A 27,814-nucleotide genomic window follows, 5' to 3' on the forward strand; every position below is an offset into this window, starting at 1 on the left:
GTGTGTGTGTGTGTGTGTGTGTGTGTGTGTGTGTGTGTGTGTGTGTGTGTGTGTGTTAGCAAGGAACCATTTCTTTCAACTTTTTATTTGTAGAGAAAGGACTTTGTGCACATATTCTCATGCTAACAAAGTTTCAAATGTCTGTATGATGTGACAGTTGTACTAATGAAGTAATGAAGACCTACTTTTTTTGCACCCTTTTAGCTTTTTTTTTTTTTTTGGTTTTCAAGCTTTGTAGCTTTTCTCTTCTTTTTTTACTCTTTCTTTCTTCCTTCTTAGTTTGGATGTTTCTTGCCAGTGAAAACACACTGTATTCCAGTAAGTTAGCACCTTGTTAGTAAACTATGATTCCACCTTGAGTAATAAAAGGGCCAGATTTTCCAAAGGCACAAAAAAGAATTATTAATTCAAATATGTAAGTGAAATGTCTGTATTGGTATATGGTTGTCTAATTTTTCTAGAAGTTTAAGAGTTAGTCAAGCTCCTTTCCATTATTTATGCTAAGCTAGGCTAGTTGTCTCCTTGTTCTAGGTCCAATTTTAGTTCCTAGACTAAAGACTGATGTTCATACTTATCTCACAGAAGGAAAACTAGTAAGCACATTTTTCCAAGTTCCTGACACTAAAGGTAAATCATTTACAGTTCTTACTCTGTATGTTTGTATTGATTTATGTTGTGCTTTACACAGTGTTCCTTGGGAAAAGAGAAAAAACATATTTTATTGTAGCCACAGTATCCAGTTGTGCACGTTCACTAAAGCGCCACACCCATGGAGCTCTGCCCAGGAAAGTTTCAGACAAATTTCCAGTTAAGTGTGTGGGTGAAAATAGCATCCAAAAAAATTAATCAGGAGACTGTCCTATTTTGGAGTCATACAGTTACATCTTTAAGCTGATAGTTGATATGGAAGTCTCCTCTTCCAGTTACCGTGATGCTTCAAACGAACAATGCAGATTTAAAGAGTTCTGTCTTTTCAAGTATTAGGCCACATCCAAGACATCATTAGCAAATGACATTAGCCAGCCTGACATGCTGACATGTTAAAGATAGAAAAACAGAGGTCTCACATAAATTCTGGCAGCTGCAATTTTCTTTTCTTAAACAATTTTCCTGTGAAGGAAGGAACTCAGTAATATGACCCTGGTTCTTTAAAGAGGAAAAGTGTTGGAGGATATGGTCTAGATACCTACCTACAGATAGTAATTTCTAACATGATGCATAATTTTACCTTTTAGAAAATTTAATTTGTTCACCTTAACTTCTCTCCTGCACCGTTTTGCTTATAAAATACTTTATTGGAGTATATCCAATCAACTGGTAATATTTATAATTTCCTTTTCATTGTCAGTTAGTTATCTCTACAAAACAATGTACAAATTAGAGCAACTAATAGTTCGTTCGGCTGTGTTATATAATGGTACAGCAGATCATGAAGAACTTCAGGGGACACAGGAAAGCACCAGTTGTCCCAGTTTTGACCAGATATTTAGATGTTAACAGGGTATTACAACAAACTGCCACCTTCTCCACCAAAATACTGTTGCTGTTGTTTTTTTTTATCCATCTTGTACAGCGTCACTTGCGGTGAACTTAAAATTGCTGAAGGAAGATAGATTGACTGGTAAAGTCAAGTACAGTTAATCTCTGGCTCTCTTCCACAGCATGTCTTTATCCTGTCTTCCTTCTCTCACTCCAACCGGTCGCAGCAGATGGCCCCCCCCCTCCCTGAGCCTGGTTCTGCTGGAGGTTTCTTCCTGTTAAAAAGGAGTTTTTCCTTCCCACTGTCACCAAAGTGCTTGCTCATAGGGAGTCATATGATTGTTGGGTTTTTCTCTGTATGTATTATTGTAGGGTCTACCTTACAATATAAAACGCCTTGAGACAACTGTTGTTGTGATTTGGTGCTGTATAAATAAAATTGAATTGAATTAAACCACGTAGATCTTATTTTAACTGAATGTAGCTTTTAAAACTTTATTTTATTGTAATCTATTCTATGAATCGTTCATGAGCCAAGGATGGGTTATGAGGTATTATTTGTGCTGCATAATCTTGATTACCAGACAAAAGAGAAGAGGATAAAGTTATTTCTCTGCTGTTTGGGCAGATTGAACTCGCTTTCTTCTCACATAGTCTTCTTTGATTTTTGCTTTTTTCTGTTCTTGTCCTGTTAATCCAGGCATGTTTTGTCATCCATCATGAACGCCACAACTTAGAAAGCTCAGAGCCATGAGGCCTGTGGTGTGACCACTGTTAGTCTACAGTAGCGTTTTATGTAGTGTAGCTTGTCTGAGGCAGTATAAAGTTATATTAAATCCTGACAGGTTGCTCCACAAGGTGACCCAGGAAAAACCTCTTGTTCGATAACATTATAACTCCTCCTAGATCACAGCAAATTCAGCTTTAAATCTCAGCAGACATGCTAAAAGTTTCTTAAATCTCTGTTTATTTAGGAGTTTTTCATGGCTTTCCATCTGATGTGAGGGTTATTGCTGCGGGATGGAAAACAAAAGGCGCCACTGGTGAGCAGCTATTGCAGCTGAAGACATGTCGTGATGAATAAAGGCGCACTTTAACAGGCTTGTGGGCAGACTGCGTGTTTACGTGTTCGTCACAATGAATGCAGTTTTATGTTTTTTTACCCCAGGCTAATACGTGCCATGGATGCATGTGGTAATCCCAGAATCCAGTGCTGCTGAGTGAATAAATCCTCTCTGCCCTGATTCCACTGAGAGATATTTTCCAACCAGCAACATTTGCAAGATTATTTGCTTTATTGTTCAGCCATTTCCAGCGTCTTATGTGCAGTGGGATCCGTGGTCGTTACGTTCTCCTGTTCATGTTCGGCCTTTCCTAGCTGCAGAGCGTTAGTGAAAGTAAACTGATCTCCTCAGGGTGGATTGCTTCAAAACCCTTCACTCAGCAGTTCTTTTTGCAGTGCAATGCCAAGCCCACACGAGCCATATTCAGCTTTTTAGGAATGTGATCTATGGCTGGAGTTGGCCTCGGATGCTTGGTGGGTCTAAGAGTGAGATCGGAGAGGAAGGGAGATGTCTGTGTACAATTAGCCTGAACAAAGCGGCCGTTGTCCGGGCTCGCCCTGAAGAACACCAAGGGCCTTTCACTGAAAGGAAGGAAATGTTAAAAACTCTGTCTTTTTTATTTCTGCGAGCACTGGTTGGGTCTACCCAGTCTTCTATCAGCTATGTTATAGTGTGAGACAGACACGCCAGGAAATTGTGGGTGGTCTGAATTCTAGGTTAGGGGGTTACGTGTTTTATTTTATCCTGCTAATCAGAACATACACCACACAAAGTTAACTTTTCCAACCTCAAATTGACCCACAGGAATTATCAACAATTGCCAGCTCCACATCAAAACTGAGTGACTCTAAGCTGCACATTTGTTTTCTGTCTCACAAGGTCCTTTACCCAATCCTGCCAGGACTTTTGGATTGCAATCCGTTCAGGGAAAATTCTGACCTGAGTACAGCCAGTGAAAGCGCTCAGGTCCTGGGTAGCGGAGGACTGCAGGTCCCTGGGGAGATCCAGCAGGTGGTGGAGGTTTTGACCGAGTGCCTGACACTAGTCTCCGACTGCCAGGTTCACCCGGAGATTTCCTCTCAGCTCATCAGCTACCTCTTCTACTTCATCAATGCATCACTCTTCAACTCACTCATGGAGAGAGGTACGCTGGTTGCTTGGGGTGTTCCAGTGTCTGTATCATAGACTATATTAAAAATGGATGTAGCCACTGTTTGCTGCATTAACCTTTGAGAGTTTTTTTTAGGCAAGATGACCATATTTGGATAAGAGAATGAAATGCTCAGTGACGAGTTAGAAAAGTGCATTCATAGGCTGCATCAGTCTAACCCACAGACAAAGATACCTAATAATTAATATTAGCACATAAATACCACTAAATAAAAGAAGTACAAACCCCTTAGATATTTAGATATATTTGGATAACCTGGAAACTGGTACATTCTTGTTCAGTCTATTATCAGGATAACTAATGTCAAATATTTTGAAGCATTTTCTAAATTACGCTTGAATTTCAAATGCCACTAGAACATAAAAAAACCTGCATGTACAGAATTACTGGTCAAATTTGTAACGTCTGGTTAGCCAGTAACGACCTTTAACCCTCTGAGGTTTAAAGCCTGATTTAGACTTCTGTGCTGAATCTTTGTAGAAGCTACAATGTAACCTATCTACTGTAAGTCAGCAACACTGTTGCCAGCATTTATGTGGGTGCTTGTGGGAATGCTGGGAATTTTTTCCCTCCTGGGTCCCCACTATGTGTTGTGGTCAGATTTTTTTAGGGGCAAACATATTTGTCCGTCAAGTTTTTCCACATCATTGTACATTCCCTCACATCCATTCCCGTAGTTTCATCAATCTCGCTTCAGGAACTTGCTGACATTTGTGACTCCTTGTGCTGATGCTGCGATTATTATTCCTTATATTGACAATGACTGTTATCATTGCACTGATAAATTCAAAATCTGCAGTGAAACAGTAGCATAGGTCGAATCGATGATACAGGCCAATCACAGTCGCTGCGGGTTGCCTGAACGCAGCTTGTTGTTAAATTTATAGAGAAGTGCATGTCCAATTACGCCGTAAGCTGCCTGCAGTGTTTCACAGGGGTTTGTGGTTAATAATTATGTAAGTAAGTAAAGTTTACTTACAGGGTACTTTTTTTTAGACAAAAACAGGTCACAAATTACTTTGCAGAGATATTAAAAAACAAGGTCAAAATGAACACACCTTAGTCATGAGGATAACACAAAACGCAAAAACAGTAGAGCACTATCTAATTATAATTACAGTATGTCGTTATGTTTTTATTTATTTACTTTGCAAAGTCTCTGCTTTCAGGGAACCAATTATTCCAACCGACGCAGACCAAAAACTATGTTTTAAGAAAAAACTGTTTACTACAAGCACGTCACACCACAGACATCACACCAGTTTAGGATTAACATAACGTCCATGCTGATGGATGTCAAGATCCCCGATTGTGCTTCGGTAAGAAGCACAATTTGGTTTGTGGTGTGATGCACACGTAGTAACCTGTTATGTTGTAAACTGTTTGGCTGTGCTTGGAAAAGAAAGACAAATTTACTGCATAAAATATCGTAACTTGCGGACCTCTGCTTTGCCAGCTGATTGCTTGGTTTCGGACACCAGCTTTTCAGTCTGGTAACTCAAGCAGGCTCTCCTCCACACAGTCCTCATTTATAAAGTGCTTGGCCCCCAAACGTTATAGCTGGCAGGTGGATTTTCCCATTTCAGTACAGGTAGCTAAACAAGGAAATCCACTTACTGCTTAAGAGACAGAGACTGAAAGTGGACACTATATCTTTGGTTGCTTAGAATAAAACTCATTGTTGTAGACAGAGGCAGCACAAAAGTAACCCCCCTTAGACTGCCTTTTCTCCTTGATTTTCACTGGGTTATTGGTTCTGTCACTAGTTAGTTAACTTAAACTTAAAAATGTCTGTGAGCTGCAACCAACCAACCCGGTGACGTTATGTTCTGTACTGGCACAAGATGGCGCTAAACATGTTCTAAAAACTATTAAGGCTTATTTCTTAAATCCAGCCTCACAGACTGTGTTAAACATATGGCAGCTTTTAAAAGCAGGGCTCCATAGTGTAAATTAGCCTTTATACATGTAGAGTGTTAAAGTCTGGAACATTTTTTTCTTGACATGCATTAAATGACCTTAGAGAAATCTCAGTAGCTTTCACTTTTTATCCAAATCTCAAAATCTTTTAGTAGTTTCACATAGTTGCCTTCAAGTTCTTTCAACACATTTTTGCTGGTTCGAGCGTCGTCTTTCCTGATAGTCTCAGCTGACAAGTAGTAAAAAGTGAGGTGGATAATTTTATAGGTCAGCAGAATCATTTCACCTTTTCAGGTCTTCACAGTTTATACCACGACTGCTTCTCAGTCTTTCGTCTACTAGTGAATTATCCTCATCAGTCACAAGAAGATCAGATTGTTAGTATTAAATGGGAAAACTGTGTGAGTGTTCTGCCCTAACTTTGTAATAACATTTACACTGAGTCACATTTGTCATGAATTTCTTTGCACTTCATCTTTTCTTCTATACTCGCACAGAGATTGTGATGCATCATGTATGGCTTAAACCTACAGCGTGTTTGGCATCTTTTCCCGTATATCTCTTGGCTCATAATTAAGTTCTTAAGGCCTGAAAGTTTGTGTACTAACAGAAGTTACATTTAGCTGCAACTGCCCTGCCCTCTAGTGGCCATCAAGAGATTTAGCAGTGGCTGCAGAACTTGTTCACTTGTCTCCTTTGTATTTCTTCTGAAGTATGAAGGTGCCGACTTAAACTTAAGTGCTTCTACTGTGGGAAATTAACAATATGCAATAAAGACAGCAGTCGTCTGTTTCTTATAATTCAACAAACAAATGAAAGAGCTAAACATACCCAACTGTAATAACCACAAATCAATAGGTTACAGCAGGTTTTTACCAACATAAAGAGAAGTTGAGATTTCTACATTTTCAGTTATCATATTGGCTAAAATATAACCATGTGTGTAAGTAATTAATACACAAGAGTTTAAAAAACATTTTTAAAAAAATCATATTACAAACTCATTAAACTTTCTAAATAACCCTACCCCCAAACAAGTGGTAGAGGTTGACAGGGATGTCAAAGGTGATTAAACTATCAGCAGGACTGATACCTGCTCCTTTGTGGAAGGAGGAACAGCAGGAGCACTGCAAGAACTACAAAATGACCTCCACCATGTTGCATCTCACACTGTCCAGGGGCTCAGTGATGCCCAAGTCCAGATCTGGAAGGAGATCCCCCAGGACACCATCTTCAGCTCATTAGGAGGATGCCCCAATTCTGAGCTGTGCATATATTAGGGGTGGGGGGGGGAAATCGATACTGTGTAGTATCGTGATATTTTGTTTGCTAATAATGTATCGATACAGGGACAGCAGAAATCGATATTTTGTTACAAAAAAAGTTTTTGTGGACTGGAACATGCTCTGACTTCAGAGCATGTTGATCCTTTTTCTGAGCAAGAATCCTGACATTCCTTCACTGTCCAAATGTGTTTAACTTTTTTTGGCAGCAATAAACATGACAGTTTACTTATTTTAATTTAAGACATGTTTTATTTTAATTAAGTTTAAAACTTTTATTTAATGTAAATTTATATTTTGTTTTAATTTACTTTCAAATTCTTCAGTTGCTGAAGGGGCTGCATAGTTTTCATAAATTGCATAGTTCAGAATAGCTATAATTGTACCAGATGGTTGCATTCAGTTAAGTTGGACTAGACTGTAATACAAACAGTTCAGTTTGTCAACAATAAAACTGACTGAAATGAGAGACTGAGTGTGAGACTTTGATATTAGATAAAATGAATACTGATAACGTTTACCTTTATGTACAGAATCTGAATATCGCAAAATATTTTAAAAAATTGCAATAATATCGTATCGTGAGTTAAATATTGTGATAATATTGTATTGTGGGATGTATGGTGATTCCCACCTCTAGCATATATAGTTGGGAGACTAATATCTAAACTTACTGTACATTATACATTAGTACATAAAACATGTTTAATACTGTTGTGCACACAGGATCTGAGCCAGGGTTCTATCAGTGGTCCAGAGGTGTGCGAATACGAGCCAATCTTGACCTGCTCCTTGACTGGGCCCATGCAGCCGGACTGGGAGAATTAGCCTTGGAGCACACACACACACTCTCATCGGCTGTCAATCTGCTGGCAACGCCTAGAAAGAATTTACTGCAGGTAAAACATACACACACAAACCCGCATCCTGCAGAGTTATAATTATTCAGCTGTTAATAATCTCCAGACACACAAATGGCAAAGAGTTTCTCAGAACAGGAAAGGGGAGTTATGATGTAGACAGCATGACCGTCTACCTTGAAAATGTTATTGTGTTATTTCTTCAAATAGTTTGCATTACAGTACACAGGACCTGATGTTCACTCTCATTTCAGATCTTGTAATAAATCAATCGATTCAGAGGCTGAAAATGTAGAATCCTAATCCTCCCTCTAAATCTCGTGTGTCTCGTGGCCAGCTGCAACTCTTACTAAGAAATTGGAAGGAAAATGAGAATACTAATTTTTCTTCTGTTCATAATTTTTATGGACAGAATTTGAGAGATGAGATAGCCTTTATTTGTCAGTTGCAGTTGCCCACAACCGAGATGACAGACCTTGCCGACCGTACATACAATACATAAACATCACATTGGGGAGACAGGTCAGGCTAGGTAGCAAGGGAAAAAAAAACATTGAAACGTGTAACACAAAAGGATAATCCAGGAATGCACAGATAACAACACACCATAACACAATAAAACACAGACAAGCAACATGGGAGAATATTCCAGTGTGTACAGCTGATCTGGGACCGCTGCAATCTTCGATTGCACCTCCAGCTGATCCGCTGTCCACATCGGATGGGAGGTAAGCATCGGAGGAGGCGTTGGATTCGAGGGAGCGAGGGTGATAGTGCATATCGGTATCAGTGTACATGTTTCCTGCGTGTGTGTGTGTGTATCCCGTGGTCAGCTGAGAGAAAGTGTCACTACGCCGGTTAAGCGAAGGTCAACAGTCTCCAGTGGACCCAGGTGGCCTTGAAGGAGGGACAAAGAGTTCTGACAACAATCCTGTTATCATGGAGAATTTTTGTTATTCCAGTCAGCTTCGACCTTCAGCTGGCGCCAGATAGCCACATGAGTGAAGATGGTGAATGTTTCGGTTTAGTGCGAACAACTGCGTCTAATTTTTACAGTTGGTCTAATGTCCATCACTGGTCACCAATTCTCTCAATTCCCATTCTTCTTCTCCAAGATGTTATCCACATTGCAGAGCCATGAGCTTCTCCAAGATCTTATCCATATTGCATTCAATAACACAGTCTTACTCACAGCCCTGCCGATTGTCTTTTGGGATTTTGGACAGCTGTAGCCGCTTCTTGTTCTTCGATAAGCCAGGTCCAATCAGCCAGAACTCTGTTATCATGGTTCAGAATTGGTAGATGTCGTTCAATGTCCTCCATCGAGAGTGTCGCCAGACACACGACGCAACTGACCATCGAGTATCCAGCAGCAAACGTCTCCGCAGGACAATCGGGCTCTCCCAATTCCGTTACGGGACCAGTTGATCAAATCCATAATTCTTTAGGTTTTAGAGAACAAGACTGAGAAACTCTTTGAGGGTTAGAGTTAGACGAGACTAGACAAAGACATAGAAGCAGCAGCAGGGCAGATAAGGGAGGGAGAGGGTGAAAGATGCATCCGCCTCTGAAGAATAAAAAGATATACCATTCTCAAGCGTATTCCCTTGCCGGTCGTGCGATCGAACATTACAGCCTTTGGAGGTCTCAGAACCTCGCCTCTGCTTTTCGCAGATGATGTGGTTCTGTTGGCTGGTGGCCAACAGGTGGCGGCCTCCAGCTCGCACTGGAGTGGCCGTGTGTGAAACAGTAGGAATGAAAATCAGCACATCCAGATCTGAAGCCATCGTCCTCAGCTGAAAAAGGGTGGAGTTGCTGCCCCAAGTGGAGAAGTTTAAGTATCTCGGGCTCTTGTTCATGACTGAGGGGAGAGGGAGATTAACAGAAGGATTGGAGTGCTGCGGCTGCAGTGCTGTACTGGTCCATCGAGGTGAAAAGAGAGCGGAGCGTACAAGTCAAGTTCTCGATTTCAATCAATCAATCAATCAATCAATCAATCAATCAATCAATCAATCAATCAATCAATCAATCAATCTTTATTTGTCACAAGCAGGTTGCCCTGCAGTGAAAATGCAGGGCCTTACACACATACTGTAACACAGACATCACATGGGGTTACAAGTCGGAGATCGGTAGCGTTACAGAAAAGAACACTGAAATGTACACAACAACGGGAGGGTACAAGAGGAAAAAAAGAGACCTCCACTCATGCTGTGCTTCCATGGTAGGACAGCACGAGAACAGGAAACAAAAAAACTCCTCTGCACAAAAAAAGCACATGAATGGCCACAGCACAACATTGTGAAAGACATGACAAGCCACAGGGTTGGGTAGGGGATATCATAACACAATAAATACAGTGTGTACATCTGATCTGGGACTGCTGCAATCTTTCGACTGACCCGATGTCCACATCATGGGGGAGGTAAGCATCGAAGGCGTTGGAAAGGGGAGGGGGGATGAGTGAGTGCTTATCAGTGTAAGTGTGTGTGTGCGTGTCCATAGTTCAGCTGAGACAGTGTCCTTCGCCCTATCAGGCTAAGTAAACAGTCCTCCAGCCAATCCAGGTGGCCTTGCATGGGATGGGAAGACACAGAATCGTTATCAGGGAGTGATTGTTCAGCTCCAGCCTTGGGCCTGCAGCTGGCGCTGTGGTGGTGTCCGCATTACGATGTTGATTTTGTTGATTTTCCATGCGAGCAGCCCAGGAGAATTTCAAGCTGCTCTTTAACACTCTGACACTGGTCTCTCAATCTCCCGTTGGAGAGCCTCCCCATGATGGTATCAAACTTCTGTTCCGTGGTGTTGTCATTCTTTTGATTCTGAGACCTCACAACTGCAGTGATCCGTTCCGCGATGTGTTCCAACTTTCGCTCAAGGGTCTCATTTTGAGCAGGCCTCTCTCTGATGTATCCCCCCATACGCTCAATGGTGTTGTTTTGAGCCTTCACAGCAGCTGTAAGCGTCTCCAAGGTGTTAACCATGCTGCGTTCGTTGTGAGAGGTCGCGCCTCGTCCCATCGCTTCGATTCCAGCGGGCAGCCTTGGGGGGGTTTGAACAGCCGGTTCCGCTCTCTTAATTCTCCGATAAGCCAGGGCCAAGCCAGCTCCGATCAGCAAGAACCCTGTTATCATGGTTCCGAATAGGTAGATATCTTCAGCGTCCTCGATCGACAGTCCCGCCAGGCACACGACCCTCCATTTCTGCCACCCGTCCATCGTGTATCCGTAGGTAGATATCTTCAGCACTCAGGGCTCACCCAAGCCCAGACTTCTCGTTGAGAAAGGGGTGTTGATTGCATTCAGAGACCAGTTGATCCAACCCATAATTCCTCTTTTAGGTTTTAGAGAACAGACTGTGAGAGAATGTTCCAGGGAAAAGTAATACACACGAGACAAGACAAGGACATAGAGGCTAAGCAGGGAAGATAAGGGTAAGGAGGAGAGGAGAAAAAGTGCGACCGCCTTCGCTGAGAGCCAACGGACATTCTACGTCCCTACTCCCACCTTTGGTCACAATCTCGGGGTAGTGACCCAAAGAATGAGATGCAAGCATCAGAAATGAGCTATCTCTGAAGGGTGGCTGGCATCTCACTTAGAGATAGGGTGAGGAGCACATGCATCCAGAAGGGGCTTAGAGTAGAGGTGTTACTCCTCCACATCAAAATGAACCAGTTGAAGTGGTTCGGGTTAGCATGCTTCTTGGGCGCCTCCTTGGTGAGGTGTTCTGGAATCTCCTACTGGCAGGAGGCCATGGGCAGACCCAGGACACCATGGAATTATGATATCTCTCAGCTGGCCTGGGAACGCCTCTGTGTTTCCCTGGAAATGAGCTACAGGAGCTGGCTAGAGGGAGGGAGGTCTGGGCTCCTCTGCTTAGGCTGTTGCCCGGCCCAGATAAGTGGAAGAGAAGGGATGGATGGATGGTTTGATGATGTTTCTCGTTCCAGTATTTAACTGACATACTGCACTTAGCCTAAAGGCATCTACTTGCTTGCCCTGTGTTTGCTTAACATCATATTTAAACATGAACTAATTCAACAAAGTGCTGGAAACATTTCTTAGAAATTTTGGTCCATAGCGATGTGATCGCATCCCACAGTTGCTGAAGATTTGTTTGTTGTGAAAAATGACATTCCCCAACCGAAAACATTTTAGACCAAAGTCTTTCTTGATGGATAGACAGCTCAACTGCTGCTCAGGAGGTAGAGTGGGTGGTCTGATATTTGGAAGGGCATTCCCGTCTACATATTGAAGTGTCCTTGGGAAGTATACTAAACCCTGATTCAACAGTCTGTGTGCAGTTGATAAATTGCCTAGTTCTGTTTAAACCTGTGGATGAATGTGGGTAGTTCATCAAGTTCAAGTTCAAGCTCAAGCTGACCGAGACATCAGGGTTACCCCAGTCAGGTTTGAGGGACACTGGCTTAAGGTCGTTGGTCCCAGTTTTTAGGTACTCACCTTTAAATGGCTGCTTTTCACAACAGCATACAAACCTTTCCGTTGAGCAGCTGTAACTGTATTAAAAAAAGACAACTGACTTGTACAGCTAGCGCTTTTCTTTTTTTAAAGAAAGTTTTTATTTAACTTAACAGATGAAAATGTAGTAGAAGAATCATTCTAATGCACTGTGTGTGTGTGTGTGTGTGTGTGTGTGTGTGTGTGTGTGTGTGTGTGTGTGTGTGTGTGTGTGTGCACAGAAAACTTGGGTTTCTCTTCGCTTAGACTATCCTGCCCTGAGTCCAGCCCAGCTGAACCATCTTTTGAGTCTATATAGCCCAGCATCGCCTTGTAGACACACCTGGACTCCTTCAGTGCAGGAACAAGCTGCAGCACGCCAAACAGGTGAGAAGTGAGTGTACTGTGAACACAATAATCTTACCTTTCATTTTTTTCATTTTAATACACTCCGTCTTCTTGCTTAGCTAACATTCTTGAGAGCTTTGACACCCACCATCCACTGGTGCTGCCAGACGTGGGCTACCAGCTTCAACTGAGAAGAGCCGTAACAGATTCAGCCCTGAGGAGAGAACTGGACAAGCTCAAAGAGTTTATTTCCACCTTAAATCTCTCAACTGCTGAAGACCACAAGGTAAGAAAATTGCAAAAAGAAATAATATTTTATTTAAAGCATAAAAGTATAAAGTTTACACATAAAGTCAGATTGGAAACCTTTGCTAAAAAAACATATATCAGAAAACTTTCTCGTCATGCTAGCAGCCTTGTGAGGCTATAGCAGCATTAGCTTTAGCTTAAGCGCTAGCACCACCAAGCAAACAGTGTAAAACCAACCATGTTGATTTTTACTGTGTTTACCTTCTTAGTCTGTAGTGTTAGTCTGATGACACTTGCTAATTAGGAGTAATAACTGCTAATTAATAAAGTTCAGCAGTTCTTAGTCGATCTGACCGGTTTCTTAGCTCTACTGAGTGTTTCTTTCCAGTAACTAGAATATATAATGGGGTATTTAGCAAGTACAAATTCAAAGAGCTAAACAAAGATTGCACATAGAAGTGATGTTCAACAGGTAGCCACATTATCGGTTTCAAAGGAAGAATGTTATTTAAAAAAATGTCGCTTTCAACTGAAAAACAACAAAAAAAGTCTAGTACCACTCAGTCCTTTTTCAAGAAAAACTTCTTGTTCAGCTTTCAGCTTGTCTTTAATATTCAAATTCCAGTATTTAATAGCTATACACTAAGTCACTGAGAGTAACAGTCAGTTAGCATAGAGACTGGAAGTCCCAGCTAGCCTGGGCCCGTTTAAACGTTAAAACATCTGTCGATGATTTCCATGTATGAAAAACTAGAAAGCTGATCATCTGTGAAGGTTGTCAGTCATCCAGGTCATCGTAGTCTAAGGAGCTTGGAAAGAAAAAACTCTCCTGAGTTTTAAAACATGTGGTTATCCTAATTGGGCTTTCATCAAGTCAGCAAAGAGGCACCGAAAAGATGACCAGACAACAACTAGACAGACAACAGGGAGGATCAGAAAGACAAACGCAAAAACATTGTCATCCCCTATGTAGCAGGTTTATCAGAAAAACTCAGGAGAGTCTTCTCCAAGCATGACATCCCAGTATACTTCAGACCCAGCAACACTCTCAGACAAAAACTAGTTTATCCCAAAGACAGAACTCCTAAACACAAAATTAACAATGTAGTGCATGTGCGAGGAATACTCAGGAATGCTCAGACCTCTACATTGGAGAGACCAAACATAAACACATGGCACAACACAGAAGAGCCACCTCCACAGGACAAGACTCAGCAGTCCATCTGCATCTAAAGGACAAAGGTCACTCTTTCGAGGATGCCAATGTTCACATTTTGGACAGAGAGGACAGATGGTTTGAAAGAGGAGTGAAAGAAGCATCTATGTCCACTGTGATCGACCACCTTTGAACAGAGGCAGTGGTTTACAACACCAACTCTCTGCCATCTATAATCCAGTTTTGAGATCCCAGACGCCTTAACGCCCACTCACATCCTGGGCCATCTGACCTCAGGAAATCACATGATAGGGTGGGGCCAGGTTTCACAATGAGCTCACCCGAAACCTTGGCTGATTGTGACCTACACCCGTTTTCACACCTTGGCTCAGGTGATTAGGTGGAGGATCATTAAGGGGTTCATTGACCCTCTACAGGGGACACTCCCACAGGGTTTAAATCCAGGACTCTCCACCATTCAACCTTAGAACTGAAGAAGCTTCTCGGATGAGAGGTGAAATTGTCATGATCCTGGGTCTTATGACCCAGTGTTTTGAGTTTAGTTTATTTGGATGTTTATATGATTAAGCTCATGAGTTTTTCTAGTTCTTTGTTATTAGATTCCCCTTGTGTCTTTCAACCCCTGTTAAGTCTCCCTTGCCCTTCATGTGTTTCATGTCTGTTATGTTGTCAAGTTCATGTAGTCATGTCTGCGTTTCATTATGTTTCCTATTTTATTTTCTAAGAGGTTCTGTGTTTTGTTTTACTCTTTCCCTGTGGCGTTATGTCCACGTTGTGTCTACTGTGCCTTTCTGTCCCATGTTTCAGGTCCCTATGTTCTGTCTTCTCAGTTGCTGTTAAGTTTGCATGTCTAGAGTTCAGTCAGTGTGTTTCCTGTTTTACTTTGAAGGTCCATGTCTCATGTGAGTGATTCTAGTTTTGCTTCCCTTGTCTCGTCCAGCCTGATTACTCCCAGCTGTGCTCTCCTTCTGTGTCTCATCCCCTCATTATCCCTCTGTGTATTTAAGCCCTGTGTTTCTCTTTGTCAGTGTTGTAGTCTCCCTCATGGCTGTGTTTCCTTGCGTGTCAGTTTATCCATGTCCCAGTTTAGTTTAGTTTAGTTTAGTTTTCCATGCCATTCTGCAATAAAGCAGCTTTTTGAGTTTAATTTTGTTGTCGTGAGTTTTGCGTTTGGGTCCTTCTCCTGCCTGTACACAACCGAAACATGACAGAAATGTCTTCAAGCAACTTAAAGAAGTCCAGATGTTTTTTCTTTCCAAGCTCCTTAGACTAGAAAGCTAATCACATATCTATACCAGAGCAAGGGCAGATGTTAGGCCTGAAAGTGACCATTAAAAGTGAAAAATCAACAGCTCAAACACTGCAAGCATATTTGTTGCACATTTCACAGTCACAAGTTCTCCATCAGACAATAATGCAATAAAAAATAAATCTGGTGACACCCTTTTTACCGTTTACATCATGTTACAATGAACTATACTATGGTGGCTGTTTTTATGCTCATTGGTGTATCTATTCATGCTGTTCTAATGTTATTTGTCCACCAGGGTGATGGGATTCAAATGGAGGCTAACCTGACTAATGTGGCTAATCTTCAAAACAGCAGTCTAGAAACTTTGAATACATTACAAGCTGATTTGAACTTATGGGAGCCTAGTGACCAAAATCACCAGTCCCCTTCAAGTACCTTTGCTCCCTTACCACCTTCACCGCCACCACCGCCATCACCGCCATCACCGCCAACACCATCACCCTTTCCTCTCTTCACCAGCTACCTGGATGAGTTCAGCTCCTCTGGTGCCAATATTTTGTCCCGAAAGCTAAGAAATCTAGAGCTGCAGACAAGAGAGACTGAGACCAGCGAGTCGAGGAGGTCAGTCCTGGACCCCTCCTGCCTCCTCACCCCACCTAACAGTCCCCTCATACTAGGTCGAACTGATCAGGTGAAGGAAGACCAAGACAAATGGATGAAGTCTGATGATGAGACACTTCCCTGGCTCTCTGGTGTAGATGCACATGATGAAGGTATAGAAAGACATTTCCATTCCTACTTTCTTCTCTGCGTCTTTTTTTGAACATATCATTTGTTTTACTCTCCAGGTGGATTAGTGTATCAGTGCTTAGCTGCTCTCAAAGTAGACCGCTTAAAGTCCGATTGCAGCAATATGAAAACACTCGTAGAACTAAAAGAAGAAGAGGAGGAGCACGGAGATGAAGAAGAAGCAGATGAAGAGGTTTTTAGCCTGGAGCTGGAGCGAGGTGAAAGAGGGATTGGTCTTGCTCTAATAGACACAAGGGTAAGTCAACAAGAATTTAACCTGTAGACAGTTCATCACAGGGCTAGCAGAGTCTATGGCACAGGTAAAATTTTATGACGATGAAATTCCAAGAGTAAAGTTGAAGATCTATTTCAAGAAAAAAGTTGAAATGAAAATGAAAAAGATTACAATTGTACCACAGCTGCTATACCCTCTGAGTTACTGCAATCGTACGTCAGAATCGGTTTTAGCAACAAGGAAGGAAGTGATTTCTCTTTTAGCACATAGAGTTAGTGTGGTGAGGAGTATGGAGTAAGCTGTGTCTGGTCAAGCTTTGTACGAAATGCTGGTAATGAACAGATGTGAGGTTGTTGATGGTTATGCCATCGTGCAATAAAGACGATGTATGTTGTGGCCCGATACTCCATCACAGCGCTCATTTTAATAAAAAAAGATAAATAGCATTTTTATGTTTTTGGAAGAGGAAAGAGAAACATTTTGATTTAAAATATATATAATAATAAAAGGTTCAGAAAGAGATAATAGAATTCAATTTTCACTGCTTAAATATTTGTATTTTCCCACACAGGAAACAAATCTTGTTATTAAAAAGGATTGAATTTAGCAGTTGTTGCTGGATAAGGACAAATAGCTAGCAAACATGCTACTGATTATCATTTTGTCTGAGTTAATAATCAGCTTTATGTTTTGTTTTTCTTTTTATTAGTAATATGTTAAACTTGTTTAAATATTTGCAACATTATAATTATTTAAAAACTGTGTTTTACCATTTAAATAAAAAAATGTTATTCTCTTATCTTATTCTATTCCATTATTTTTCTTTTTGCTGCTGTTACTTTGCACAGTCCACTTTCTGCTGTGACACAACTAATTTCCGAGATGTGGGACTAATAAAGGTTTATCTTATCTTATCTCTGCTAACATAGCTGTAAACTTTTACAGCTATTACAATGAAAAGAAAAAGAAATAAGGTTTGAGTAAGCATTGAGCCACCAACCAACCTAATAATGAAGTGTCTAAAAATACAATTTAAAATGACTCTTTGCTAGGTATGAAAATGTGCCCGATATCCTCTGAAAAACTTTGAAAGAGCTTCTGAAAGTCTGGACAGCTATTACTCAAAAACACTTAAAGTTTGGCTTCTTTGAAGCAGAGTACAGTACTGTGTAACGCAGACACTAAAGCTGATGCGCCAGAATGTCATACGAACGATTCCTTAAATACATGGGGGAGCAAGCGAGTCAGATACCAAGGGCACAAAGATGAAGCAGGTCTGATCAGCAACAGTTTATTTCCCGAGGCAGTAGAAATAAAACAACCCAAATACTAAGAAAAAAGTATACACCAAAGGCCTATCTCCCCTCACCACACTCCCTGCCGGTAACTGATGCCCTCAGGGGTCGGTGCGTTGGTGGTTCTTGGTGTCCGGGGCTGGGCGCTCAGGTATGTACCAGCTCACTCCCAGTGACTACTTGGCGGGGCCTGGTGCCTGTTGCTCGGTCAGGCCTCTTCCGGGGCAAAGGGGGCCCTCGGGCCTCTGGGCCTGCGGCTCGGTTCAGTCTGGCACAGCTGGCTGCCGGCAGAGCCGGCGGGCACGCCACTGCAGCCCCCTCTGGCTTCTGCTCCGTGGCCACCAAATGGGACAGGCAAAAAAAAAAAGAAAAGAAAAAAGTATACAATAAAATGTTCTCCATATGCTAAAATTCCCACGGAGACTAGATAAAACAATTCTAAAACCCATAAAAATACCATTTTCAACTTGCACTAAAATCCCTTGGTGTAATTGTCCCACAACCCCAGATGAATGCTCATTATGGGTCCACCAGCAGGCCAGAAATTCCTTCTCCAGAGCGGGCTCCACGCCAGCCTCATCCCAGAATGACGAGGGGGAGCCTCCTGTCCCCCTCTCGTCCCTTCACTGGGCCCGTCACATCCCAGCCCACCTCGCATTTTGCACTGGAATCCGTCCCTATCAGCTAATTGTCCCATGCCCAGCCAATCCACAGTGGATTAAAACAATGTAGAATAAAACACTAAAAACCATGCAATACGAACATTAGAATAAAATCATGCAATAAAAACTACACTCGCAAATAAACGCTAAAATCAAAATAAAACCAATATAAAAGATAAATACAAAGTTCCACTGTGTGACAACTGTACTTGAGTTGTTAACAGCAGATGCGTAACACTAAAAATATATCTATAATACATAATACATAATAACTATATATTATTATGTATTGTGGCATGAATTATATTACTTCATGCCATTTATATATAAAAAATATAATGCAGGTAAAAATAAGGACCATTTTGAAAACCTCACAGTCAGAAACTGTGAAATCTTTGCTTTAATCGAGAACTCGACACCTCATGTTTCAGGACACTTCTTTGAAGGCGAAGGGCATCTTCATTCGTGCAGTGGTCCCAGACTCTCCAGCTGCCCGGTGTGAGAAGCTGTTACCAGGAGACAGGATCTTGGCTGTTAATGGAATCAGCCTTCTTGGACTGGACTACCAAAAGTAAGAAATCTATCATATCTCATATTTTAAGAATTTGGCACGAGCAACTTTGTTTTCATATCTTTCCCTCTTTCAGCGGGAGGGAGCTGATCCAGTCGTCAGGGGCCAGACTGAGGTTACTCGTGTCCAGATCAGACTGGATGGCTAAGATTATACAGAATGAGTGCTGACGCTACATTTGCTGAGAGACTTGTGACACACCATCAGCACTTAAAGATGATTCTGAGAGCTTTTGGAACTTTCAAGTTAAAGGATATGGACAATTTAAAGAAAATCTTCAATCTTCTATCAGGTTTTAGATGTTTTGCAGCTTTTTAATTTACATCACAGTGGCATCATAGTCCTTTTTTGTGTGTGGTCAAGATTACATTAGTGTTATCATTTCCATTGGTAGAAGACAAAACCTTTTCTCTCCATGCTCTCTCCAACTACAACACCATCACCACAAGAACAAGAAAGCTGATGCAATAACACACATGGAACATTTTTCACAGTGTTATTTAAGTTCAACTCTCTTGTTTAGTCTGGCATCATTAGACATTTCTGGGTCCAAGTATTTCTTCACTTCAAAGGAAGCAGACAAGCCCTGAGGCACTACTGGGAGTAAAAAGCGTGGCTGTTCTCCGAAGTTTTGCAATAACATTTAACATTCAGACATCCAGAAGTAAGTAAGTTAGCTTGCTGACATGTTGATAGTTGATATACCATACTCTGATTCAAATATATTTTTAAAAACACAAACAAAAAATTAACATGTAGACCACTGCAACAACTGTAAAGGTAAATGAAGACAGAAATCTGTCATCCAGCAATGTTTGGAGGGTTAGTGAAGTGAGGCTTCTTGACATATGATCATCTGCTACTTATGACAATAAAGCACATATAAGCATATCGACTAAGTGAAGATGTAGGATGTGGATTCAGTTGTTCTTATTGTACATGTCAAAGAGAAGGCTCTGAAAATGGACAACACTTCAGTCAAGAGAACATCTGAAATAAGACCATCTAAAACATTATGTTACTGGATGGTCTGGATTTCTTACCATGAACAAGTCCTGAATACTTTGAAAAACAAAGGGTTTTTTCTAATTGTATGTGTCTTGGCCCTTCATTCACATGTCAGTGTTTAGATTTTCAGACATTTTTTTTTTTTGCATTTATATATGGACAAGAAAAACAAAGATTTTGTCACGCAATGTCAAAGTTGTACACCTTTTTGATGACAAATTGTGTTAATGTTTGTAGGTTTCTTACTGGCTAACATGTCTATAAACAGGATTATATCACTGCAGCAAAAGTGGAGAGAAAAAAAAAAAGAAGCAGAAAACCCCTTTTTTAAAAATAAAATATGCAGATTAAAAGCCACTTATGCAGTGCCTTCACTTTTTCAGACTGTATTTTTATATTGTCTATGGCTGCATATCAATAACTTGTAAAAAGAAAGATCAAACTCAACGAGAAAGTTGTTTATTTTTCTTCAATCATAATTGGAAATTTCTCCTTCACATGTTTATATATACTTTTTTTTTTTACTTTTTAAAATGAGAATGGACAGAACCAAGAGACAGGAAAGAGAAAGAAGGAAAGAGAAGCTGGCAAGTGAGTTTACAGAAGGAGAGGGAAAAGAAAAATAGAGAAGAGGGATAGAGAGAGAAAAGACGCTGTAATCATAGCAACAACCAACATATGCATAAGTAACACTAAATAAATACTGCATGTTACTGAGAAGCACACAGTACTAATAATGCACGATATGTTTAGAGGCAGCAGCCAACCCAGACAGTGTGTCTGTGAGGAACCATGGGCACAGCTGTGTTTGTGAGCGTGTTTGTATTCAAAAGGTTTCTCCATGTAAGTGTCTAATAGTACATGTGGGGAGCCATAGTCCTGCCCCCCCGGACATGAAGCAGACATGGAGGAGATCCAGGCCATAGACATCCAGAGGCCCCCCAGAGCACGAGAGCCCAAAGGGGGACCACCACAGGGGCACCTAGAAAAGAGCTGAGGAGAGCCCCAGACAGGAGTCACCCAGCAGCCACAGTGGGCCTTCAGCGATGACCATGCAGGCAGCCGGCCAGCCAGAGCAGACCGAGTCCTGGTCCCAGAGATCCGAGAGCCCTCACTGTAATTAAACATTTTGAGCCATCACCTCAAAGCAAGTCAAAATCAAATTTACAAGATTCCCTCATTTCTGTGTACTCCAACTGTGTAATCCAAAGACATGACATTAGTGTAAGTGGTAACTCCAAATTGGCTAAAGGTACGAATGTCAGTGTGAAGGGTTGTCTCTCTGTTATCCCTTTGGTAATTGGCTACATGGCCACAGTGGGGATATGCTTCAGCCCAACTGATACTCTGAATTTGATAAATTGGTAGAACGGGTCACCTACTAACTGGAAGGTTGGTGGTTTGATCCCAGTCTGGTCCAGTCTGCATGCAAAGTATCCCTAGGCAAGATAGTAACCCCATGTTGCTCTCCAATGCATCCATCGGAGTATGAATGTTAGGTAGGAAGCACTTAGAAACAGTAGAAAAACATGCTTGTGCGAATGTACAAGTTGTGTAAAATGCTTTGAGTGCTCAGGATACGGTAGAAAAGCGCTATATTAGAACTAGTCCAGTTACACGTTGCTGCTTCGCTAGTTATGTTATAGTTGAGAAACTTGTAACATCACACATCATTTAAAGAATTCCACCCACATTTTACCCACACTGGTTTGCCTGTTGTGGAATTTTCTGTTAACAAAGTCTGCAGACACAGTCAGTTGCAATCAATACTTTTGTTACCATGCGGATGGGAGAGCAAACAGACAGCCAACACGATGGTTGCATAGTCATGCACCTCTTTTATAGCATCACACAAACATCTCACATGTAAGCTCTATCGCTATGGTATCATGACGCACTCAGCACACTATGCTCACAATGCGATGAGCCACTTTTGCATTATCTATGAAACAGTAGGTGGTTGTGTGCCAGGAGCTTGCTCTGTTCATTGCCCCTCACAGTCAGCAGATACATGTTAATCAGGTTATGTTATTACGTGTTCTGCATTACATCCTGGTCTCTTTAAGGGCAAAAGTTATAAGGAGGTTATACTGTTGACAAGTAGAACACGAGGCAAAGCACGACTTCATAAACAAAGGACTTGAGGTTAATTGACATTCCGAGCTAAAATTTTCCATTACAAGGCTATGGAGCACTTCTTGGGATTGATAGTCAGTCCAGCCATTCTAATGGAGTGTAGCACCTTCTGTAGGTGAATGACATGCTCTTCCCAGGACTGGCTGTACACCACCACGTCATCCAGATATGCTGCAGAGAATGCTGACACATCTCTCAGTACATGGTCCATTAATCGTTGGAATGTCGCTGGTGCACCTTGAAGCCCAAATGGCATGACTTTAAATTGGTACATACCAAACGGAGTTTTGAAGGCTGTCAGCTCTCTCGCTTCTGGTGCCAAAGCCACTTGCCAGTATCCTTTACACAGATCAAGTGTTGTAATGTACCTTGCTGATCCAACTCTCTCCAGCAGGTCATCCACCCTGGGCATTGGGTAGGGATCAAACTTGGATACTGCATTCAAATATCTGAAATCAATACAGAATCTCAGGGTGTCATCTTTCTTTGGTACCAAAACAATCGGGCTGCACCACTCACTACTTGACACCTCAATGATTCCCAGGTCCAACATCAGTTTTATTTCTTTCTGCAGCACTGGCACCAACCGTTCTGGAATTCTGTAGCTCTTTTGTCGAACGGGTGCATCCTCCTTCACCCGTATCTTGTGCTGAACCAGTGATGTGAAGCCTGGTGTTTCTCGAAAGAGCTGTGGGTCCACGAGTGGTTTTATATCAGCCTGCTCAGTAGGAGACAAATGAGAAAGGTCAACTGAAGCACAAACTTGAATGTTAGTTGGAAAGAACTTCTCAGTCACCTCCTCAGCCTTAACTGAACGCACCAGTAACTGATAGACCGGCTCTTGTCGGCTGTGGAATTCCTTCAACACCGACCGTATAAAAGTTCAAAAGGCGAGAAGCCAGTGGAAACCTGGGGGACCTCCTGGTAGGCAAACAGAAGGTATGGCAGCCATTGATCCCAGTCAGCACCTGTGTCAGAGACAAACTTGCGCAGCATACTTTTGAGAGTCTGGTTGTATCTCTCCACTAGCCCGTCCGTTTGGGGGTGATAAGGGGTGGTCTTAAGTCCCTTTATCCCTAACAACTTATAAACCTGCTGCAACAACTTGGATAGAAAGTTCGTTCCACAATCCGTCAGAATTTCTCTTGGTATGCCTACCCTAGAGAAAAGCTGCAGAAGACAATTAGCGATGTGACGGGCTTTAATTGATCTGAGTGGGAAGGCCTCAGGAAACCGTGTTGCATAGTCACATATGACTAATATGTAGCGTTGACCTGTGGAGCTCCTCTCTAAAGGAGCCACAATATCCATGCCTAGCCTCTCAAATGGTGTTTCAATAATTGGCAGTGGTTGCAACTGGGCTCGTGCTACTCCTTTGCCTGAGGTCAACTGACAATTTTCACAGGAACGGCAAAACTCAGAAACTTGGACATACATCCCTGGCCAAACAAAACGGCTGATGATCCTATTCAGTGTTTTGTGAAAAGCCATATGACCTGCCCATGGAATTGAATGACCCAAATCCATAACTTTGTTTCTTAACTGTTGTGGGAGTGCTACAGCTTCACACTTCCCCTTTCTCTGGTACAAGATGCCTCCTTTAATCACAGTGTCTGCAAGACAGCTTACCTGACCTTGACTAGCCCCCTCTACCTCTGTTACCTTCTCAAACCAGGGTTTTAGAGTAGGGTCGCTTCTTTGGAGTGCACCTAAATCTGAGGGAACATCAAACTCAAGTTGGTTATTTGGCTTAGGGAACAATGCTGTACCCTTTTCCCCTGAGCCTTTGAACCTTTCTCTTCTTTTCTGAGCCCTAGACTTCCTAATCTTCCCTGGCTCCGTTTCGAGAGACTCCTCAAAAAAGGGTAGTTCTTGCATCATTTCCTTTGCACTTTGTGCTCTTGTGACTACATGACAGGGTTTAAATGGTTCAACTGTCATATCTAGAGGAAGTGAGCTTCCAGATTCATCACCTAAGCCTTGAATGTCTTTCTCAGCACTCACTTGAGGGTCATAATCTGACTGATGTATTAGATCAAAAAGAGTGGGGATGTCATTACCAAGTATCACTGAATATGGCAAACTGGGAACCACAGCTACCACTAACAAGTAGGTTTGACCTCCCACTGTCAGGTAAACCTCAGCAGTGGGGTACCTGTGTTCGTCTCCATGCACACAACTTATTGTAGCCCCAACCCCACTTAGCTTTTCTCCTGAAATTATGCTAGAATGTACAAGAGTTTGGAAGCACCCAGAGTCAAGCAAAGCTTCCTCTTTACGCCCATTAATTAAAACAGGGACAGTACAAGCTTTCTTTCCTACCGGCTCTGTGGCTGGTCTTGGAACTGCACACAAAAGAGATGGTTTTGACTTAAGGGCAGGGCAAAATTGTTGTGTATGGCCAAAGTTATGACAGTGATAACATTTAATATCCTGAACTGAAGACTTAAAGGATTTCTTCACATTGTGAGGTCTATGGGAAGGGAGCTGCCTAGAACTAGAAAGATTTCTAGCCTGAACTTGACCAGAACCCTGTTCACCCCCAATGGACTTACTTGGTTGGGCGTAGTGGGTCTCCCGGCTGAAGTAGGTGCTCTTGCTTCCTTTTCTGGCTGAAGTGAAAACCTCTGCGAGGCTAGCTGCTTCCTTTGCAGTCTTCGGGTCATGCTCACGTATCCAAATCTCCAGCTCTGGATTAACCATTCTCAAAAACTGCTCCAGAATTATCTGCTCAGATATTTCTTCTACAGTTGATTTTTCAGGTTTAATCCATCTTGAAAACAGGTCTTTCAATCTTACATAAAGTTCACGTGGCGTCTCACCTGGCTCAACTTTCAGAGATCTGAAGCGGCGTCTGTAGGTGTCAGCAGTGATCTCATATTTTGCCAGAATTGCCTCTTTCACCTTATCATAATTCTCAGAGTCTGTTAAATCCATAAGAATGTAGGCTGTGCGGGCTTTACCTGTCAACAGGGGAACCAGACGAATAGCCCACTCATCTCTGGGCCATCGACACACGTTTGCCATTCTTTCAAACGTAGTCAGAAAATGTTCAATGTCATCTTCTGTGACAGAGGAAAAAGTTTTGGTTCAATTAAAGACCTGGACCCACTGGCCACTGGAATGTCTTCACCATTGAATCCAAGTTCTTGTTCTTCAGATGTTGTAGGGGGCGCTGGCGCCTCTGGTGGATCAGGCTTATCAGTTACAGCATTAACTTGTAGCTGGATTTGCTGAAATTGATGCTGCATGCCTTTCCACCTTTGCTCCTGACGTGACAAATCCTTCTCCCACTTTTGGTCTCTGGCTGCTTGAGACCGCATAAGAGATTTCACCAACCCTGTTAACTCCTCCAATTTGTCCTCAGGGCTTGTTGCTGCCATGGCCTCTAGCTCAGATGAAGCTCCAACTCCTTCATCAGGCTGCTCCTCTTGGCCTGGCTTTCTTCCACCTCTTGTCATCATCTTCTCACTGTGCCATGAGTAGTGATGGGACGTTCTGTATCGAGGCTTCGGAGCGTGTGTCGAGTAATGGAGGGGGCGTTTCCGCGAAGCGCGTATCGAGGCTTGCTTCATTTATGGGAGGAGCTGAAAATGATGACGTCCGAAGCCTCGCTGCCCGGCTGTACCACGTGACTGGTTCATGAAGTGGTTCGAACTTTGCCGCGAGATATGACAGCGATATAAACCCCTCAGACTTCATTCAAAATGTGGGTGTTTGATGGAGAGTTGCGGTTAGTGAGAGTTTGGAGACAGTTTGGAGGTTTATGAGAGTGAGGAGAGAAAGTCAGGAGAGAATGGAGCCAGCTAAGAAGAGGAGGATGTCCTCCCCTGTGTGGGAACATTTTGATCTTATTCCTCCCAACAAGGTATGTAAATTTCTACAGAAGATGTATTTTCATGATACTGATGGTGCAATACAATTTATGTTAAGCTGTCTTGACTTTTGTACAAGGTGAAGTGTTTGCTATGTGCCAGGGAGCTGGGATATAACAACAACACCTCATCCATGCTTAGGCACTACAGAGCTTTGCATGAGAATAAGGGGAACACCGATTGTGGAGCAAGACCAGGTGAGCCATCAAATGCAATGATAATATAGCATGCAGTAATGTTACTAAATGATATAACAATATTATACAACTGTTATAAGTTACGTGTGTGATATTTATATTTGTGCTTTATCTTTATTGTCTTTCCTCAGGAGAACAATCTCAAATAGATGAAGACCTGGTCAGCATGGTGATTGAGGACTCCCAGCCATTTAGCATTGTGGAGGACAAAGGATTCAAAAGATTTGTTAAATCATTAAATCCTAGCTATGTTCTCCCCACTAAAAAGGTCATAAAAGCAGTGAAAATTTAGTTTTTACAGAATAAAATGTGAACAGGCAGGAGTGTGTAGCTGTCCATACCTCAACGTTACAAAAGCACAACTACTGTCCACACCCCAACCACACCTCACCTCACAGTAAATGATCATTTCCATTTCAAGCATTTCCAAATAATCATTTTCCATACTGCCAGTATAAATATACACAGTATACTGCCATCACTACAATATACATGTTTTACACACTCCTTTTGTTGTTGACATTTACAGGCTGTGTGCAAAATGCCACACTCTTCAAATTCATGCCAGCTATTATTTTTACGTCCAGTAGGTGTCCTGCTAGAGCAAATGAAGCTTCATGAAGCTTCGCGTTGGGGTGAACCAATTGGATGAAAAGCTTCAGTGCTTCATGGGGCTTCATCTGCCCATCACTAGCCATGAGTGACACACTTCTGACACCACTTGTAACAGGGCAGCCCTTAGCGGCTGGAAACACAGTGAGATGGACCAAGGCAAGTGTAGTGGAACAAAATATTTATTTGCTATACAGCTTCCTTACAACAATTAATTTGTCGAGCTTCTTCACAGCACAAAAATCCACCTCTAATGACAACTGGCAGCCTTAAATATGTTCAGCTGTCACAGACTAAACCATTATTCCACTCTCAGGTAAATTCTTAAATCCCAACCTTCCACCACAGTATACAATATATCAATTAGAATAAATAAATACATAAATACATTTTCACATTTACATATTAATAAATATTTCACACTTTAATGTTACACCAAACCCAATATTATAAAAACCCAGAAACCCAAGCACAAAAGATTCACCACACTCTCTTTACCAATGGTCTCTCCCGGAACCTTTAAATGGTGTCTGGACCCCCGGGAAACATTTGCCCAAACACCTTGAAGAGGAACACAGGCAAGAAAGGTGAGTAATCATTAATCTTACAAACACTTATTTGCACCACTTTTATCCCTAGATTTCACACACACATTTGCATTAGTTTTCCTTATCTGGTAAACCTTAATCACAATCTCAATCACCATTCTTCTCTCCTGACAGACAACCACCACATTCCTTGATGAGGAGCAGCTGTGCAGGATCTGAAATAAGGCTACCAACTGATTTTAAAATTCCCAATAAATAGTCAATAAATATTTAAACTTCTTGTGTGCAAATCCATGCTTAAAGTGCAATGCTAAATAAAGTGCTTGATGAGGTGCTTTTAATAAAGTGAAAGGTGTGCTCTAAAGTGCTATACATATAATATAATATAAATAAATTCCGTACGTACACACACACACACACACACACACACAGAGAGAGAGAGAGGTAATCATTTGTACGCATGCTAAAAATCCACATAAGTACACCACCATAACCAAAAAAAAACATACTGAACCTTTCAGGCAACATCAGCCTGGTTGCTTAAATGAATCTCTGCGTTCATTGTTGATCCCTTGTGGGCGACACAAAGTCTCACTCTGTACTTCACTTACTTGGAGCTGGTCTTG

At 41.8% G+C, this 27,814-nt stretch overlaps 1 protein-coding gene across 5 annotated transcripts in view; it reads left to right on the forward strand.

The window, feature by feature from the left end:
• The window catches only part of si:ch211-176g6.2 (ras-associating and dilute domain-containing protein), a 39,005-nt gene extending 18,642 nt beyond the window's left edge, over nucleotides 1-20,363 (forward strand). For 3 of the 5 annotated variants that reach the window (XM_014334040.2, XM_042221649.1, XM_042221650.1), the window contains exons 11-18: nucleotides 3,423-3,687; nucleotides 7,644-7,816; nucleotides 12,477-12,621; nucleotides 12,702-12,868; nucleotides 15,556-16,033; nucleotides 16,109-16,305; nucleotides 18,673-18,812; nucleotides 18,889-20,362. In XM_014334040.2, the coding sequence (XP_014189526.1) occupies nucleotides 3,423-3,687; nucleotides 7,644-7,816; nucleotides 12,477-12,621; nucleotides 12,702-12,868; nucleotides 15,556-16,033; nucleotides 16,109-16,305; nucleotides 18,673-18,812; nucleotides 18,889-18,982 (1,659 nt within the window). In that variant the 3' untranslated portion in view covers nucleotides 18,983-20,362. Of the gene's footprint in view, nucleotides 1-3,422; nucleotides 3,688-7,643; nucleotides 7,817-12,476; nucleotides 12,622-12,701; nucleotides 12,869-15,555; nucleotides 16,034-16,108; nucleotides 16,306-18,672; nucleotides 18,813-18,888 lie in introns of all 5 variants that reach the window. The other 2 variants (XM_042221648.1, XM_042221647.1) reach the window with 2 other exon arrangements.
• The last annotated feature ends 7,451 nt before the right edge of the window (nucleotides 20,364-27,814 follow it).

The sequence above is a fragment of the Haplochromis burtoni genome, unplaced genomic scaffold, assembly GCF_018398535.1.
Source record: "Haplochromis burtoni strain Fernald_Lab_line unplaced genomic scaffold, NCSU_Asbu1 Contig_71, whole genome shotgun sequence".
NCBI lineage: Eukaryota > Metazoa > Chordata > Actinopteri > Cichliformes > Cichlidae > Haplochromis > Haplochromis burtoni.